The 17,500-nt window shown below is 34.6% G+C and overlaps 1 protein-coding gene across 2 annotated transcripts in view; it reads right to left on the bottom strand.

Annotated features, from left to right (window-relative positions):
- The window catches only part of LOC106884342 (uncharacterized), a 126,749-nt gene that overhangs the window by 13,575 nt on the left and 95,674 nt on the right, over positions 1-17,500 (bottom strand). For both annotated transcript variants that reach the window (XM_052972813.2, XM_089362653.1), the window contains exons 14-15: positions 10,199-10,294; positions 8,717-8,910 (exon numbers count right to left, since the gene is read on the bottom strand). In XM_052972813.2, the coding sequence (XP_052828773.2) occupies positions 8,717-8,910; positions 10,199-10,294 (290 nt within the window). The remainder of the gene's footprint in view (positions 1-8,716; positions 8,911-10,198; positions 10,295-17,500) is intronic.

Genomic DNA, 17,500 nt, shown 5'->3' with positions numbered 1-17,500 from the left:
ACATATACACAATGCAGACATATACTCAATGCAGACATATACACAATGCAGACATATACTCAATGCAGACATATACTCAATGCAGACATATACTCAATGCAGACATATACTCAATGCAGACATATACTCAATGGAGACATATACTCAATGCAGACATATACTCAATGCAGACATATACTCAATGCAGACATATACTCAATGCAGACATATACTCAATGCAGACATATACTCAATGTAGACATATACTCAATGCAGACATATACTCAATGCAGACATATACTCAATGCAGACATATACTCAATGCAGACATATACTCAATGCAGACATATACTCAATGCAGACATATACTCAATGCAGACATATACTCAATGTAGACATATACTCAATGCAGACATATACTCAATGCAGACATATACTCAATGCAGACATATACTCAATGCAGACATATACTCAATGTAGACATATACTCAATGCAGACATATACTCAATGCAGACATATACTCAATGCAGACATATACTCAATGCAGACATATACACAATGCAGACATATACTCAATGCAGACATATACACAATGCAGACATATACTCAATGCAGACATATACTCAATGCAGACATATACTCAATGTAGACATATACTCAATGCAGACATATACTCAATGCAGACATATACTCAATGCAGACATATACTCAATGTAGACATATACTCAATGCAGACATATACTCAATGCAGACATATACTCAATGCAGACATATACTCAATGCAGACATATACTCAATGTAGACATATACTCAATGCAGACATATACTCAATGCAGACATATACTCAATGCAGACATATACACAATGCAGACATATACTCAATGCAGACATATACTCAATGCAGACATATACTCAATGCAGACATATACTCAATGTAGACATATACTCAATGCAGACATATACTCAATGCAGACATATACTCAATGTAGACATATACTCAATGTAGACATATACTCAATGCAGACATATACTCAATGCAGACATATACTCAATGCAGACATATACTCAATGCAGACATTACTCAATGTAGACATATACTCAATGCAGACATATACTCAATGCAGACATATACTCAATGCAGACATATACTCAATGCAGACATATACTCAATGCAGACATATACTCAATGTAGACATATACTCAATGCAGACATATACTCAATGCAGACATATACTCAATGCAGACTTATACTCAATGCAGACATATACTCAATGCAGACATATACTCATTGTAAACATATACACAATGCAGACATATACTCAATGCAGACATATACACAATGCAGACATATACTCAATGCAGACATATACTCAATGCAGACATATACTCAATGCAGACATTACTCAATGTAGACATATACTCAATGCAGACATATACTCATTGTAAACATATACTCAATACAGACATATACTCAATGCAGACATATACACAATGCAGACATATACTCAATGCAGACATATACTCAATACAGACATATACTCAATGCAGACATTACTCAATGTAGACATATACTCAATGCAGACATATACTCAATGCAGACATATACTCAATGCAGACATATACTCAATGCAGACATATACTCAATGTAGACATATACTCAATGCAGACATATACTCAATACAGACATATACTCAATGCAGACATATACTCAATGCAGACATATACTCAATACAGACATATACTCAATGTAGACATATACTCAATGCAGACATATACTCAATGCAGACATATACACAATGCAGACATATACTCAATGTAGACATATACTCAATGCAGACATGTACTCAATGCAGACATATACTCAATGCAGACATATATTCAATGCAGACATATACTCAATGCAGACATATACACAATGCAGACATATACACAATGTAGACATATACTCAATGCAGACATATACTCAATGCAGACATATACTCAATGCAGACATATACTCAATGCAGACATATACTCAATGTAGACATATACTCAATGCAGACATATACTCAATGCAGACATATACTCAATGCAGACATATACTCAATGCAGACATATACTCAATGCAGACATATACTCAATGCAGACATATACTCAATGTAGACATATACTCAATGTAGACATATACTCAATGCAGACATATACTCAATGCAGACATATACTCAATGTAGACATATACTCAATGCAGACATATACTCAATGCAGACATATACTCAATGTAGACATATACTCAATGCAGACATATACACAATGCAGACATATACTCAATGCAGACATATACACAATGCAGACATATACTCAATGCAGACATATACTCAATGCAGACATATACTCAATGTAGACATATACTCAATGCAGACATATACTCAATGCAGACATATACTCAATGCAGACATATACTCAATGTAGACATATACTCAATGCAGACATATACTCAATGCAGACATATACTCAATGCAGACATATACTCAATGCAGACATATACTCAATGTAGACATATACTCAATGCAGACATATACTCAATGCAGACATATACTCAATGCAGACATATACACAATGCAGACATATACTCAATGCAGACATATACTCAATGCAGACATATACTCAATGCAGACATATACTCAATGCAGACATATACTCAATGGAGACATATACTCAATGCAGACATATACTCAATGCAGACATATACTCAATGTAGACATATACTCAATGTAGACATATACTCAATGCAGACATATACTCAATGCAGACATATACTCAATGCAGACATATACTCAATGCAGACATTACTCAATGTAGACATATACTCAATGCAGACATATACTCAATGCAGACATATACTCAATGCAGACATATACTCAATGCAGACATATACTCAATGCAGACATATACTCAATGTAGACATATACTCAATGCAGACATATACTCAATGCAGACATATACTCAATGCAGACATATACTCAATGCAGACTTATACTCAATGCAGACATATACTCAATGCAGACATATACTCATTGTAAACATATACACAATGCAGACATATACTCAATGCAGACATATACACAATGCAGACATATACTCAATGCAGACATATACTCAATGCAGACATATACTCAATGCAGACATTACTCAATGTAGACATATACTCAATGCAGACATATACTCATTGTAAACATATACTCAATACAGACATATACTCAATGCAGACATATACACAATGCAGACATATACTCAATGCAGACATATACTCAATACAGACATATACTCAATGCAGACATTACTCAATGTAGACATATACTCAATGCAGACATATACTCAATGCAGACATATACTCAATGCAGACATATACTCAATGCAGACATATACTCAATGTAGACATATACTCAATGCAGACATATACTCAATACAGACATATACTCAATGCAGACATATACTCAATGCAGACATATACTCAATACAGACATATACTCAATGTAGACATATACTCAATGTAGACATATACTCAATGCAGACATATACTCAATGCAGACATATACTCAATGCAGACATATACTCAATGCAGACATATACACAATGCAGACATATACTCAATGTAGACATATACTCAATGCAGACATGTACTCAATGCAGACATATACTCAATGCAGACATATATTCAATGCAGACATATACTCAATGCAGACATATACACAATGCAGACATATACACAATGTAGACATATACTCAATGCAGACATATACTCAATGCAGACATATACTCAATGCAGACATATACTCAATGTAGACATATACTCAATGCAGACGTATACTCAATGCAGACATATACTCAATGTAGACATATACTCAATACAGACATATACTCAATGCAGACATATACTCAATGCAGACATATACTCAATACAGACATATACTCAATGTAGACATATACTCAATGCAGACGTATACTCAATACAGACATATACTCAATGCAGACATATACTCAATGCAGACATATACTCAATACAGACATATACTCAATGTAGACATATACTCAATGCAGACATATACTCAATGCAGACATATACTCAATGCAGACATATACTCAATACAGACATATACTCAATGCAGACATATACTCAATGCAGACATATACTCAATGCAGACATATACACAATGCAGACATATACTCATTGTAAACATATACACAATGCAGACATATACTCAATGCAGACATATACTCAATGCAGACATATACACAATGCAGACATATACTCAATGTAGACATATACTCAATGCAGACATGTACTCAATGCAGACATATACTCAATGCAGACATATATTCAATGCAGACATATACTCAATGCAGACATATACACAATGCAGACATATACACAATGTAGACATATACTCAATGCAGACAATTACTCAATACAGACATATACTCAATGCAGACATATACTCAATGCAGACATATACTCAATGCAGACATATACTCAATGTAGACATATACTCAATGCAGACGTATACTCAATGCAGACATATACTCAATGTAGACATATACTCAATGCAGACATATACTCAATGCAGACCCGTTCACTCGCACCATTCGCGCCATTTTCATCCACCTTCCAGCAAACTGGCTAGAAGACAACACTTCCCTCTCTAACCTTATTTTCCTTTCCACGTGAAACTTGAAGAAGTTGATCAGGGATTGGCCAAAGAGAAAAGTGTTTGTCTTCAGTCTCTTCAATCACGTCCATCACAGAACTTCTTTGCCATGGCCACCATACATATAAACATAGCCTCTACTTCCCGGTTAGAGGAAGGTGGCGAGACGATCTTCACGATGGATTCAGTTTTCAGCCGGACCCATCCCACACGCGACAGCAGGTATTCGACATAGACCCACAGGTCAGCAATACTCGAGAACTGGACGAGTACATGCAGGACCTCTCGTCGTCTTGCGCGCATCTCGGACATGTTCGGCTGACGACACTTCCGTGCCGGTAAAGTTGATCTCGCACAGGCAAAGCTCCCCACTAGCACTGCCAGGCCAGAGATGTTTGGAAATTATCCATCGGTCCTGGGCCGAAAGTTCTCCGGAAAAGAACGGCTAGCTGATCTTCGACGCCCAAGTTCTCTCCAAGAACGTCGTCGCACTTCTCTCCACTAATCCTCTTAAAAAAGCTAATGTGGACGTTCTACCTATCGTAGTGTCCAATTGACTGAGGGCTGTGAGCGCTTGAAGACATTCCACTTTCCAAATGTCCTCTTTCGGTCTCTGTAATACTCAAAGCTGCAGCTCCGTTAAAGAAACTAGCAACGGAAATACGTGTCTGGCGAACGGCGACCACACCTGTTCACAGTCAAGGAAACACTGGAGATGTCGTAGCCTCAGCGCATGTCTGTGCATCATCAACCGCGGCATGCTCAGGCCACCATGCAGTGGGTGTTGACAACAGATAGACCACCTGATCATCGAGATGCGTCCCTTCCTCAAGAAATGGATGAGTATACGCTCCAGCGTAATCAGACGGTGGCCGGGACAAAGCACGGCGGTCAAACGATAGTAGATGACGAATGCGATATACGCGTTAGCCACTTCTGCCCGATCTTTCAAGGATAGCTTTCTCTTGGCCCATTTCTGGGTGAGAGTAGTCATCCAGTTCGTTATCTCGTCCCAGTTTTTGTACATCTGGAGGTCCGGACCAAACTAGACCGAGAACAATTTAACCGGTCCGTCTGCCCAGCGCTCAACGACACAGTTGGACGGCATGGACTTACTTCTCCAGGTGCTGAGCCGCAAGCCCACTGATTTTTTCCGGTTAATCGACGATCCTGAAACCGTTTCGTAGTCCCTGAGAGCGGTGCCGATCATTTCTATGTTTTTATGATCCGACACCACTACGGTGACGTCGTTGGCATATGCCAACACGCATCTCCCACGCCCTAGGTCACGCGGAATGCCTCTCAACGCCTCCAGTTTGTGTGGTAGTGGCTCGAGAGTCAGTACATACAAGAGAAACGAGAGGAGGAAACCTTGCCGGACCGAGCGCATGAATGGTTCTGAGAGGCGATCGTTCACTCTTACTACTGAACAGATGTCACTGTGCATTGCAGCGATCTAGCACCTGAATACAGGCCCGAAACCAGCTGCTATGAGGACCGCCGCCAGATATAGAAGGTCAACCCTATCAAAAGCTTTAGACCGATCTAAATTGATCAGGACCCAAAATTCTTTCTACTAAAAGCACAAGGCCTGAAATTTGATGGGAGGGGACTAGTCGATTATATAAAATATATCATACAACGGCACAGTGAGCGAAGATAAATTGGCCAAAGAATATTATGCTAAACTTAAAAGAAATATGGCAGTCGGAGCTTTCTTGTTACAACAAAACAAGATCCTACAATTCATTTGCTGTACTAGTACTGATATCAACATTTGATTTACTTGGTTGGTCTATAGAAGAAATTTCTCTAGAGAATTAAAGTCAGTGAGTTCTCGACATTTACTGGAAACTTCCGCAAGGACTATGATATTGACAGTTTTTCTCTCAGAAAAAAGATCAAGGAAGAGGCTTTAAAATTAATTCAGACAGCTCCTGACAGCTGCAATCAATACATTGATATACCAAACAATCAAAACATCAAACATGTACTGAAAAGTGAAGAGAACCATGTGACTCTAGAATTACAGGCCTAGCGTACTCTAACGAATGAATAAAGGACTATACGAATGAATGAATAAAGGATTATACATATGGATGCTAACATTAACGGGAACAGTAGCCCACCTTGGACTCAAGCTACATTTTGCTGAAGGCTTTATAATTTTACTAATTCTCATTCTTGCCTTGCTGTACTCTACAACAAACCCATTCGGTGCGTGCTGGAGATTACCTTCTGATGATCCCAGTAGCACCATGTTGTCTGCAAATATCAATCGACTGATCCTTCACCTATCAGGTATGGCACCACTTCCACAATGGTTACACATGTCATTACATTATGAAAACGAGCGGTGACAATACACATCCCTACCGAATTCCAACACTTACGTTGAAAGGTTTTGACATAACACCAATTACCCAAACACAGATATTTGTGCATTCGTAAAAGCTATATACCATCGCAAATACAAAGACGGATGGAGTTCCGAAGGATCTTAGAGTAACATCACTTGATAGGTTGTATAGTTTGGAGATCAGGGAGTCTCTCCAGGTCGAGTTGCTATTTCTCAGCATTGAGAGGCCACTGTTCTGTTACCATGGACATGTGATTAGAATATTGCAGGAAAGACAGATTCTTCAAGCTGAGCCGACCGGCAAGAGATCTCGGAGTTGATCAAGAACGAAATGATCTCGGATGGTCGCGCTTGAGAATCCAACTAGAAAGTCTAATGACGGTTAGTTTTGATAGGAACCAATGAAAGAGGTACCTGAGGAGTCTACGACCATCACAGGAATGGAAAATTGATGGATGGCAGTATAATTTTGCAAGCTATAAGCAGGAGCTAGCTCCAAAATATCTCATGAATAAAAGACATAATGAAGCACTTTAAGCTCCAAGGTGTCGATTCTTTCACATTACTAAGGCGGTGAGCTGGCAGAAACGTTAGCACGCCGGGTGTTATGCTTAGCTGTATTTCGTCTGTCTTTACGTTCTGAGTTCAAATTCCGCCGAGGTCTACTTTGCCTTTCATCTTTTCGGGGTCGATAAATTAAGTACCAGTTGCGAACTGGAGTCGAGCTTATTGACTGGCCCCCTCCCCCAAAATTTAGGGCTTTGTGCTTGGAGTAGAAAAGATTATTTCGCACTTCTGTGTGTGTTTATGTGTGTGTGTGTGTGTGTGTATAAACATATATATGTATATTTATATGTGTGTATATATATATATATATATATATATATATATACTACACTCCCCAGTTCCTTTAAACACAGCATAATGTTGTTGCTAAAACAATATATAATGCTATCTGGGATAAATACAGAAAGTACTTCTGTTGGCGAATGCATATTAACACATGAACTAAAACAACGAACTGGAAGAGTCATTCAGGCATCTGGTAGAACGTCTTGTGGTATTTGTCCTGGCTTTCTATTCTCTGAGTTCAAACCTCACTGAGATTGACTTTCCCGATCGTTCCATGAAATCATTCACCAGTTGAAAACATAACAAGCCTGATATAGGTGTTTGAAGCAGAAACGAATGCTAATGTACAGATGTGATAGTTTCTTTCAAAATGAGTTAGGAAGAATATTTACGAAGAAATGTTTCAAACTTACAGCTGCTCTACCTGGATTATGAATTTATATTTATACCAATAATTATTGCTGCATTTCGCTGAGTTAAGTGACAATCTCGAAAAGCTGAGGTTTTCCGATAAAGGAAGTTACCGGCTAAACAAGTACTTTGCAAAATATTCAAGAGTTTTCTAAAATTCAAAATGTAATGAAATAAGCATTCGGACTCCTGCGATGCGGCTATCTTTTCTTGTTAGAAATCATTTCATTCTTAGAGAATGAATTTAGATTAAAAAAAGAAAAATAAGCAAGCAAGCAAACAATCATATATACACACATGCAAATAAACAGACATTCACCCATACATACATACATATATCTATACACACATGCACACACACACACGCACACACACACATACACACACACACACTCACACACACACATATATATATACATATATACATACACTAATGTTACCAGCGGCACAGTTGTCAATATGAATAGTTCTAATATCAGAAAAATTTTGATAACTTAGACAAAGCATAGTCTGTGATTTTGTTTCTGTCGTATTCAACTTTAAGTCAACTCTGCAGCTATGACGTTTGTTGTTCCTCAAATCTACCGCTGCAGTTTCTAAGCCTTCTATTTCAAGCAGCCAAACTGAAAACAAAAATGCATGAAGATTACACAATTAGAATGCTTTGGGTAGTTGCAATAAAAGCAAATGAAGAAATAACAAATGAAATAATGATATAAAAGGAAGAAACAATAAATGAAGAAATAATGATATAAAACAAAAAGAAACTTTTTTAGATGATAGTATTATCCAAGATATGAAATAAACCTTAAAATGGCTCTAAATTCTTTACTTGCCGCCAAAAAGTACTCCACTTTTTGACATATTTATATCATCTAATAATATAGAATATGTCGTTAAAATGGTACTGAACATCTCAAATGCTACCATCAATTCTTCTGTTTTCTTACCCACAGACAAATATAAAAGTAACCTATATGTAGCACTAATTCCTAATGTTTGTAGCGTTTCTCCTGGATACGGTTCTTGTCAATCCCAACTTTCACCCTATATTAACTTTTCTTTTACTTTTTTATTCTCTCAGCTTGTCATAATGGGCTAAAGAAGCTACTCCTAAGAATAAGCAGTTGTGTAATGCTCGTACATGCTAACTACAGTAGAAGCACAATGACTATGCATTCAGCTACATATTCAGTAGCTACGTGAACATCACATAATGCGATAGAAACTATTTTGGTTAAGGGCGGTGAGCTGGCAGAAACGTTTGCATACCGGGCAAAATGCTCAGCGGTATTTCGTCTGGCTTTATGTTTCTGAGTCCAAATTCCGCCGAGGTCGACTTTGCCTTTCATCCTTTCGGGGTCGATAAATTAAGTACCAGTTACGCACTGGTGTCGATGTAATCGACTTAATCCCTTTGTCTGTCCTTGTTTGTCCTCTCTATGTTTAGCCCCTTGTGGGCAATAAAGAAATAAGAAACTATTTCTGTTAATCTTAATGACATTGTTATCTGAATCTAACACACCACTTTCTATAGAGAATGGAAATCTTATCAGTTACCACGCCGGAACTCACAGCTGTACAAAAAGATACCATTATCGAAGTGCAGAATAAGAGGTAAACTCCATATGACACGAGTTAGCTCTTTGATTTTGATCACAAACAAAATCCATTTCCTTTCTTATACTTTGTTGATACATTTATGAAAAACATGAACAGCGTCACGTTATTGTTTTAAGAATTGTTACTGTCATTACAAATTAGACCGTTGACATTGTCTTTGAGAACGGTAGCCTTTAAAATTGAGTTGCTCTTGTAATATAGATAAAGCTGAGTGCCTTCTGTGGGATTCACATGACATTCTATCAAGTAAAATATTAATAGAGAAATTACCGCTCTTAAAAATCTTACCTGATTCGATATTAATTAATTCGGGAAACTGGTTTTTATCGCAAGTGTCATTCATTAAACATAATTCAAAAAGATGTGTTACATTCATTTGTGTATCTGAAAATAATAAATTAATCAAAATGATTTTCCATCAAAAATTTTCTTAATAATCAAATTGTCAAGTGTATTTCTTAATGCTTAATTCATGTTATTTGGGCACCCAGTCGTAAATATTCATTAATAACGAAAAAGAAACCTAACTCTACATTGATAGTTGCTGCTAAATTTCAGATATGTAAGAAGTGTGAAGTGGTAAATATCCAGTACAACAAGCAGATATTTTTGCCCGAGTTTGGCAAAGCAAAATCGTAAACCGAATATAGCACAAATGATGAAGTTATGTTTGCCTAGGAAACAGCTGATAGATAATTCGATTCTCCTTTGGAGCGTTCGTTATTTCACAACCTCAAATAGTTGTTTATACATGTATAATGTTTATTATGTATATATGTATATTATGTATATATGTATATATGACATAGGCGTAGGAGTGGTCGTGTGGTAAGTAGCTTGCTTACGAACCACATGGTTCCAGGTTCAGTCCCACTGCGTGGCACCTTGGGCAAGTGTCTTCTTCTATAGCTTCGGGCTGACCAAAGCCTTGTGAGTGGATTTGGTAGACAGAAACTGAAAGAAGCACGTCGTACAAGTGTGTATATATATATATATATATATATATATATATATATATATATATATATATATATATATATATGTGTGTGTGTGTGTGTGTGTGTGTGTGTGTGTGTGTCAACATCACTTGACAACCGATGCTAGTGTGTTTACGTCCCCGTAACTTAGCGGTTCGGCAAAAGAGACCGATAGAATAAGTACTAGGCTTCCAAAGAATAAATCCTGGGTCGATTTTCTCGACTAAAGGCGGTGCTCCAGCATGGCCACAGTCAGATGACTGAAACAAGTAAAAGAGTAAAAGAGTAAAAGAGAATATATATATATGTGTGAGTGTGTGAGTATGTGTGTATGTGTGTATGTATCTATGTATAATATATCTATGTAAATCTACTCCACCACATCTAATTTAGGATCCATAATCGCCTCTTCGAACAAACGCAAGTTCCAACACCAGTCCTCTGAATACCTAATCTCTTACACTACACCCCAAGTTAGCCCTCATAGTAGCAATAACACAACCCTTAATACACCCACCACCATTAAATAATGCTAGACTCAAGCTATCATTCCACAATCTTACCTACGCGACAACAAATACTAATTACAATACTACATCCCAATCCAATACAAATACACATCACACTCCTGGTTGTCCCCCACAAACAATGAACCTGACCGAGCTCAACCTCACTAGCAGTAAATTCTAACCACGGAGCAGGTACAAAAACTTGTAATTGTCGTGTATCATAATTATGCTCTCTTAGAGGCTCCTGTCTACGTAAAAATGTAATCTACAAGTTATAACACCACGCTCCTACGAAGCAAGGGTATATATCGGCTGCTACCGTGCACACATGAACCCTCTCACCAAATCAAGTACTAAATTGTCAACCTCAGCAATTTATATACACAATCTAAAATCCCAAAATATTCCATACACCTTATCCTAGTCCATAGTAAGCGAAGCTCCCCCATACAATGCAAACTTCAGCAAGCGTAAGTTATGTCTAAAAGAATCATTAACCATTCTTCCCCTTCGTAACTCCTTATTACTTAATAAATTTTCTGATGTTATTTATTCTTGTAAACACGGGTACTACTCATCTTTCACGCAGTTCGCTAAATCCATATAATCCCATCAAATGTTTCCATGCCTCAAAAACATTAAACCAAGACACAGTCAGCCTTCCAACCTACTACTTAAAAATCCTAACTCCCCTCCTACTCTCTCTGATGCACACATCTTCAATCTTTCCTAAATTCTTCAAATCAGCTATTTCACACTTCCTGCTTAACCTCCTCACCCTCCCCACTCAAAAAATACTTAACAATACCTCACACCTTTGAAAACTAAGTAATCTACCTCCACCCTACTCACACCTTTTATTCAATTCCGTACTCCTCTATTGACCATAATACCCCACCCCACTCCTCCAATACCAACTCAATTCCTTTGTCCCACTAACAACTACATTTGACCACCTTCTCACCCCACTCAGCCACTGAACCAATCAACTCTTCCCTTAAATAATAGCCATACCCGTCTCTCAATCTCAATCTTTAACTCTATAGTCATCATATAAACTAACACAAATGTCATCTTTCACATACTACCTAAACCACACTTCCTCCTACCTTCTACATCTACTATTATCACCAAGACCCCAGAAACAGCTGTTAGATTCGTAAAACTCCTTTAATTCTTGATAACATTTCCATTCTGTGTAAATCGAACTTTTAATATATGAATACATATGTACATATTTTTTTTGTATTAAAATATATTTAATATTTTTTATATATCGACTTTTATATATTACTTGCTTGTCCTTACATTTACTCCTCTACCTGCACGAGTTCAAATATCTTGAGCACTACAAAGTATATTCTATACAGAAAATACCTGCCTCTAATCTATATGTGTGTGTCTGTGTGTAGTTGAAACTTATAGAAAAACAAAAGACGAAGACTAGTGTATGAACAACAAGCGTATGTTTATATATATATATATATATATATATATATATATATATATATATATATATATATATATATATATATATATATATATACATATATATGCGCTTATAGTACACCTGTCTTTGTCTTTTCTTTTTCTATAAATTTCAACTACACACACACACACATACACACACATAGAATAGAGACAAGTATTCTCTGTATAGAATACACTTTGTAGTACATACATACATACATACATGCATACATACATATATATATATATATATATATATATATATATATGCATATACTCATATATTGTTTATATATATATATATATATATATATATATATATATATATATATATATATATATATATATATATATATATATATATTGTTCTTCCATTTTTATTTTTATTTTTATATATTTTTCTTTCTTTTTTTCTTTTCTTTTCCTTTCTTCTTCTCTCTTTTTTCTCTTTCTTGATTTACCCCCAACCTGCCTTCCCTTACTACTACCTAAACTACCTTCCTCTAAATTGAAATTAATGCTATCTTATCCCTCCTAGAAAGAAGAACAAATAGAATATATAGAAATTAAATTCCTGTTTGGTTCACTAGACTGTTGATTAATAGCCCAGTCAAGATGTTATTCTCTTCATCTCCTACCCATGTATTTACACACATTTACAAAATGGCTTTCTGAAATGAGCTTCCATTATGCAGCTGAGGAGTACATTTTCATTGCACATCTCATGTGGTGTTCTCAGTATATAAATAAATGAAGCTTGTACGAAACGTACGTACTGCGATAACCTAATACATTTTTGTTGCTTTTCTTCAAATATATATATATATATATATATATATATATATATATACATACACACACACAAACATGTACACCTACACATATATACGTATATATGTATGTTTGTTTATACGTATATACATATAAACAGAGCCTGAAAGATTGCTTTAAGATATATGGCGTATTTTATAAATATGCCTGTTCACGCATCATAATATCCTGGAATTATTAGTAACTCTCGCGGGTTGTGTATTTAAATTGATACACACACACGCACACACTCACACACACACACACACACACACACACACACACACACACACACACACACACACACACACACACACACACACACACACACATATATATATAGAGAGAGATATAGTATGTAGTGTATACCCTAAATCATAAATATTCAATTTTTTGAAAATTACTCTAACGAACAGTGTGCGGAGAAAAAAAATCTCGTAGAAGTCATCAGCAACTCTGAATAAGTAGAAGACATAATATAAGAAATTTAAGTTTAAGTAACATGCTTAGGCAAAGTATAATCTGAAATTTGTTTCAGTGGCAAGGAACAGCTATTGGCACTGTGTTTCGACCTTGTTATTGCTTTCTCAGCATAGCATTAAATTGTTACGGGTCAGTTGCTTTTAGGTCCAGTCACTTCTGGTTAGCAACAAATTCAATCAAGTTTCTCGCTTTCACTCACCGGCCAATCCGTTTATATACACATTAAATCTAGTAGCTTCACTTGCGTCTTATGGACAGAACATTTGGCAGTGACGTTGACTCAGGCAGTCACAAACTTAAGGTACTAAAGCAAAAACTGCAAGTGGTAAAAGAGCAACAGGTAGAAGTGGGGAAGAAATAGAAGAAAAAACGGATCTATTTTAAAACGGGGGCCACAGTTTTCATTAATGTTTTACGTAGTGTTTTTGGTACCGAAAGACTTTCAAACTTCGTATACTTATCTATTTTGTGTTATAGAACAGAAAAATATTTTTGTATTCGAATTTATTTCATGTAAAAACTTGTCTTATTTCGATAATTTCAACCAATCACTGACAAGTATTCAGTTGTTTACATTTACTCCTTTGGCTGATTAAGCGGTGTAAAGCGTATTTAATCTCCATAGCTTCGTTTTATTTGCTTTTTTCTTTTTAAATTTTCTGTTTTACCCTAACCCTAACCCTAACCCTAACCCTAGGGTTAGGGTTAGGGTTAGGGTTAGCCTATAATAGTAAGGTTTATTAGCTACTGCCAATATGCTTCAGCCATTTATTGACAAAGAAATAATAATTTTATCACTGATAGAATTGTTTCAGAATCGATTGTTTATGTAGTCGGCACTTAATGTATATCGGCTGAATGGACGTCAGTGATTGGTTGAAATTACAGAAATACGACAACTTTAACATGAAATAACTTAGGGATTTCTATTTTTTTTAAGAAGACTAAGAGAAAAAGATGTTTTATATGACACATTCTACCAGTGTTCCAAGTTTCAAAGTGTTTCGTTAAGAAAATACTGTGGCCCCCGTTTTAAAATAGATCCGAAAAAACATTAAGACATATCAATATAGAATAATACAGGGACATGCATTTCATTTTTTGATGGTGTACTTCAATAGTTTTTTTTTATTTTAAACATTTTGACACAGGTAATCTCAGTCGTTTCAAACTGAACAAGTTACATGCAACAGGGAAATATCACGATAAAGCATATATTCATCAGGATATATCTTGTCCCATGAAAATTATGAATGAAAAATACAAGAAGTTCTCGGGTGCTGATTTAAGAAACATCATTCGATCAAAATATTTCGGTATTTTTCGAACGAAAATATCACTCACTGTTACTGCCAAATACTCCGTCTTTAAGCGACAAATAAAACTTCTAGATTTACAGAGCATATAAACGGATTGGATACTTGTTTCATTGGGTCAAGTGATGTAAACATCCCCGATGAAACCGCAAAGACAGGTAGAAAATCCACTTAGGTTGCACATCATTTTTTCAATCCAAAATAGTGCAAAGGAATAAAACGTCTGTCAACTTCTACACTTGTGCAACTTTTACACGTGACGGGATTGAAGTTCGAATATTATAGTGCTAAGTAGCAATCGGAGAGTTCGGACGACAAGGGCTCAAGCTTATCCGATCGATGGAACAGCCAATATATATTGTCATTATACACGTATTCTGTAAAATGAGCCATTGAGTTCTGATGAAAGAGAGAAGATACTCTAGAACTAACCAGGTTGATCTTTTGTTGCATATTTTACCATATACTCGCATATACAATGTAAGTGTGGATATCTATATGAATATATGCCTGTGTATATAAGTATATATTGTATATATATATATATATATATATATATATATGTGTGCACGTATGTACATATATATATATATATATATATATATATATATAATAATAATAATATTAGGGACAAAATCCAAAATTACAGGCAAAAACTCAATTAAAATCAATTTATAAAAAATTAAAATTAAATTGAGCCTTATAGATAAAGTATATATAAAATATATAGTTTTAGGGAAAATAACCAATTATCAAGAACTCATCGATGAAAATCCACTATCACATATAGAAAAATTAATAATTAAAAGCACAATAAATGAGTATAATATAAAGTAAAGTAAATATCATAAGATAAATATAATAAAAAGATTACACGTGTTTCATAACCAATTTTCAAATAGAAAAGAAATTTAAATCGATTAAAATCAATTGAAATTATCGAAAATAAGTTCTATTCAAAAATATAGCTACTCGTCAGATCGTAAGTAGAACAATAATTAGATATATATCTCAACCAACAATAAGTACCAAATGAATTAATATGAAATACTTATTATATAAAGATAAAAAAATTATTTAAAAAATATCATAATATCAAAATAATAACCATTCAATAATCATCCCTTCATCCATTATAATAACATGTATATTATATACAAAAAACATCTTACATAAATTATCATTGTTTTAAATTATAGTTTTAAATACAAGTTGAACGAAGTTTAAGTTTAAAATAATGAAGATAAAATTAGTACATATTTAACCGGTGTAATAGTTAAAGCTATACTATTTAAAGCTAAAGACGTTTATTTAATTATAATTAAAGATCAATTGAATAATAGAAAAATACAAGATTATTTATTTCTACAAACGTAATAATAAAAAATATGAATGAAAAAATTATGAATGGAAAAAATTATGAATGAAAAAATTAGGAAAGAAAAAATTATTAAGAATAAAAGGTTAAACTTTATATATATACAAAGTTTTGATTTAAAAAAAACTTTATTGTGCTTTTAATTATTAATTTTTCTATATGTGATAGTGGATTTTCATCGATGAGTTCTTGATAATTGGTTATTTCCCTAAAACTATATATATATATATATACATATATATATATATATATGTATATATATACGTGTATATATGTACATTTATATGCATATATATATATATATATATATATATATATATATATATATATATATATATATATATATATATATATATATATATATACATATACATGTCAAATTCTGACTCTAAAACCACAATAAATGTCCACATACGTGGACATTTATTATGGTTTTAGAGTCAGAATTTGACTGCTATTTTTCAGCGTGGCGGTATCTGTTAGATACCCTGTATTATAATTTTAAATAATTATTACCTTTGATGGTTTTTATTCCCATACTGGCCACTTGATAAGATCAATATTTTAAATATCGATCTTATCCTTATTTATATATATATATATATATACATATACATGTATATATGTACATTTATATGCATATGCAT

This window comes from Octopus bimaculoides, chromosome 14 (genome assembly GCF_046866305.1).
Source record: "Octopus bimaculoides isolate indiv1 chromosome 14, ASM4686630v1, whole genome shotgun sequence".
NCBI classification, from domain to species: domain Eukaryota; kingdom Metazoa; phylum Mollusca; class Cephalopoda; order Octopoda; family Octopodidae; genus Octopus; species Octopus bimaculoides.
The sequence above is the reverse complement of the archived record's forward strand: the minus strand, read 5'-3'. Positions and strand labels throughout refer to the sequence as shown.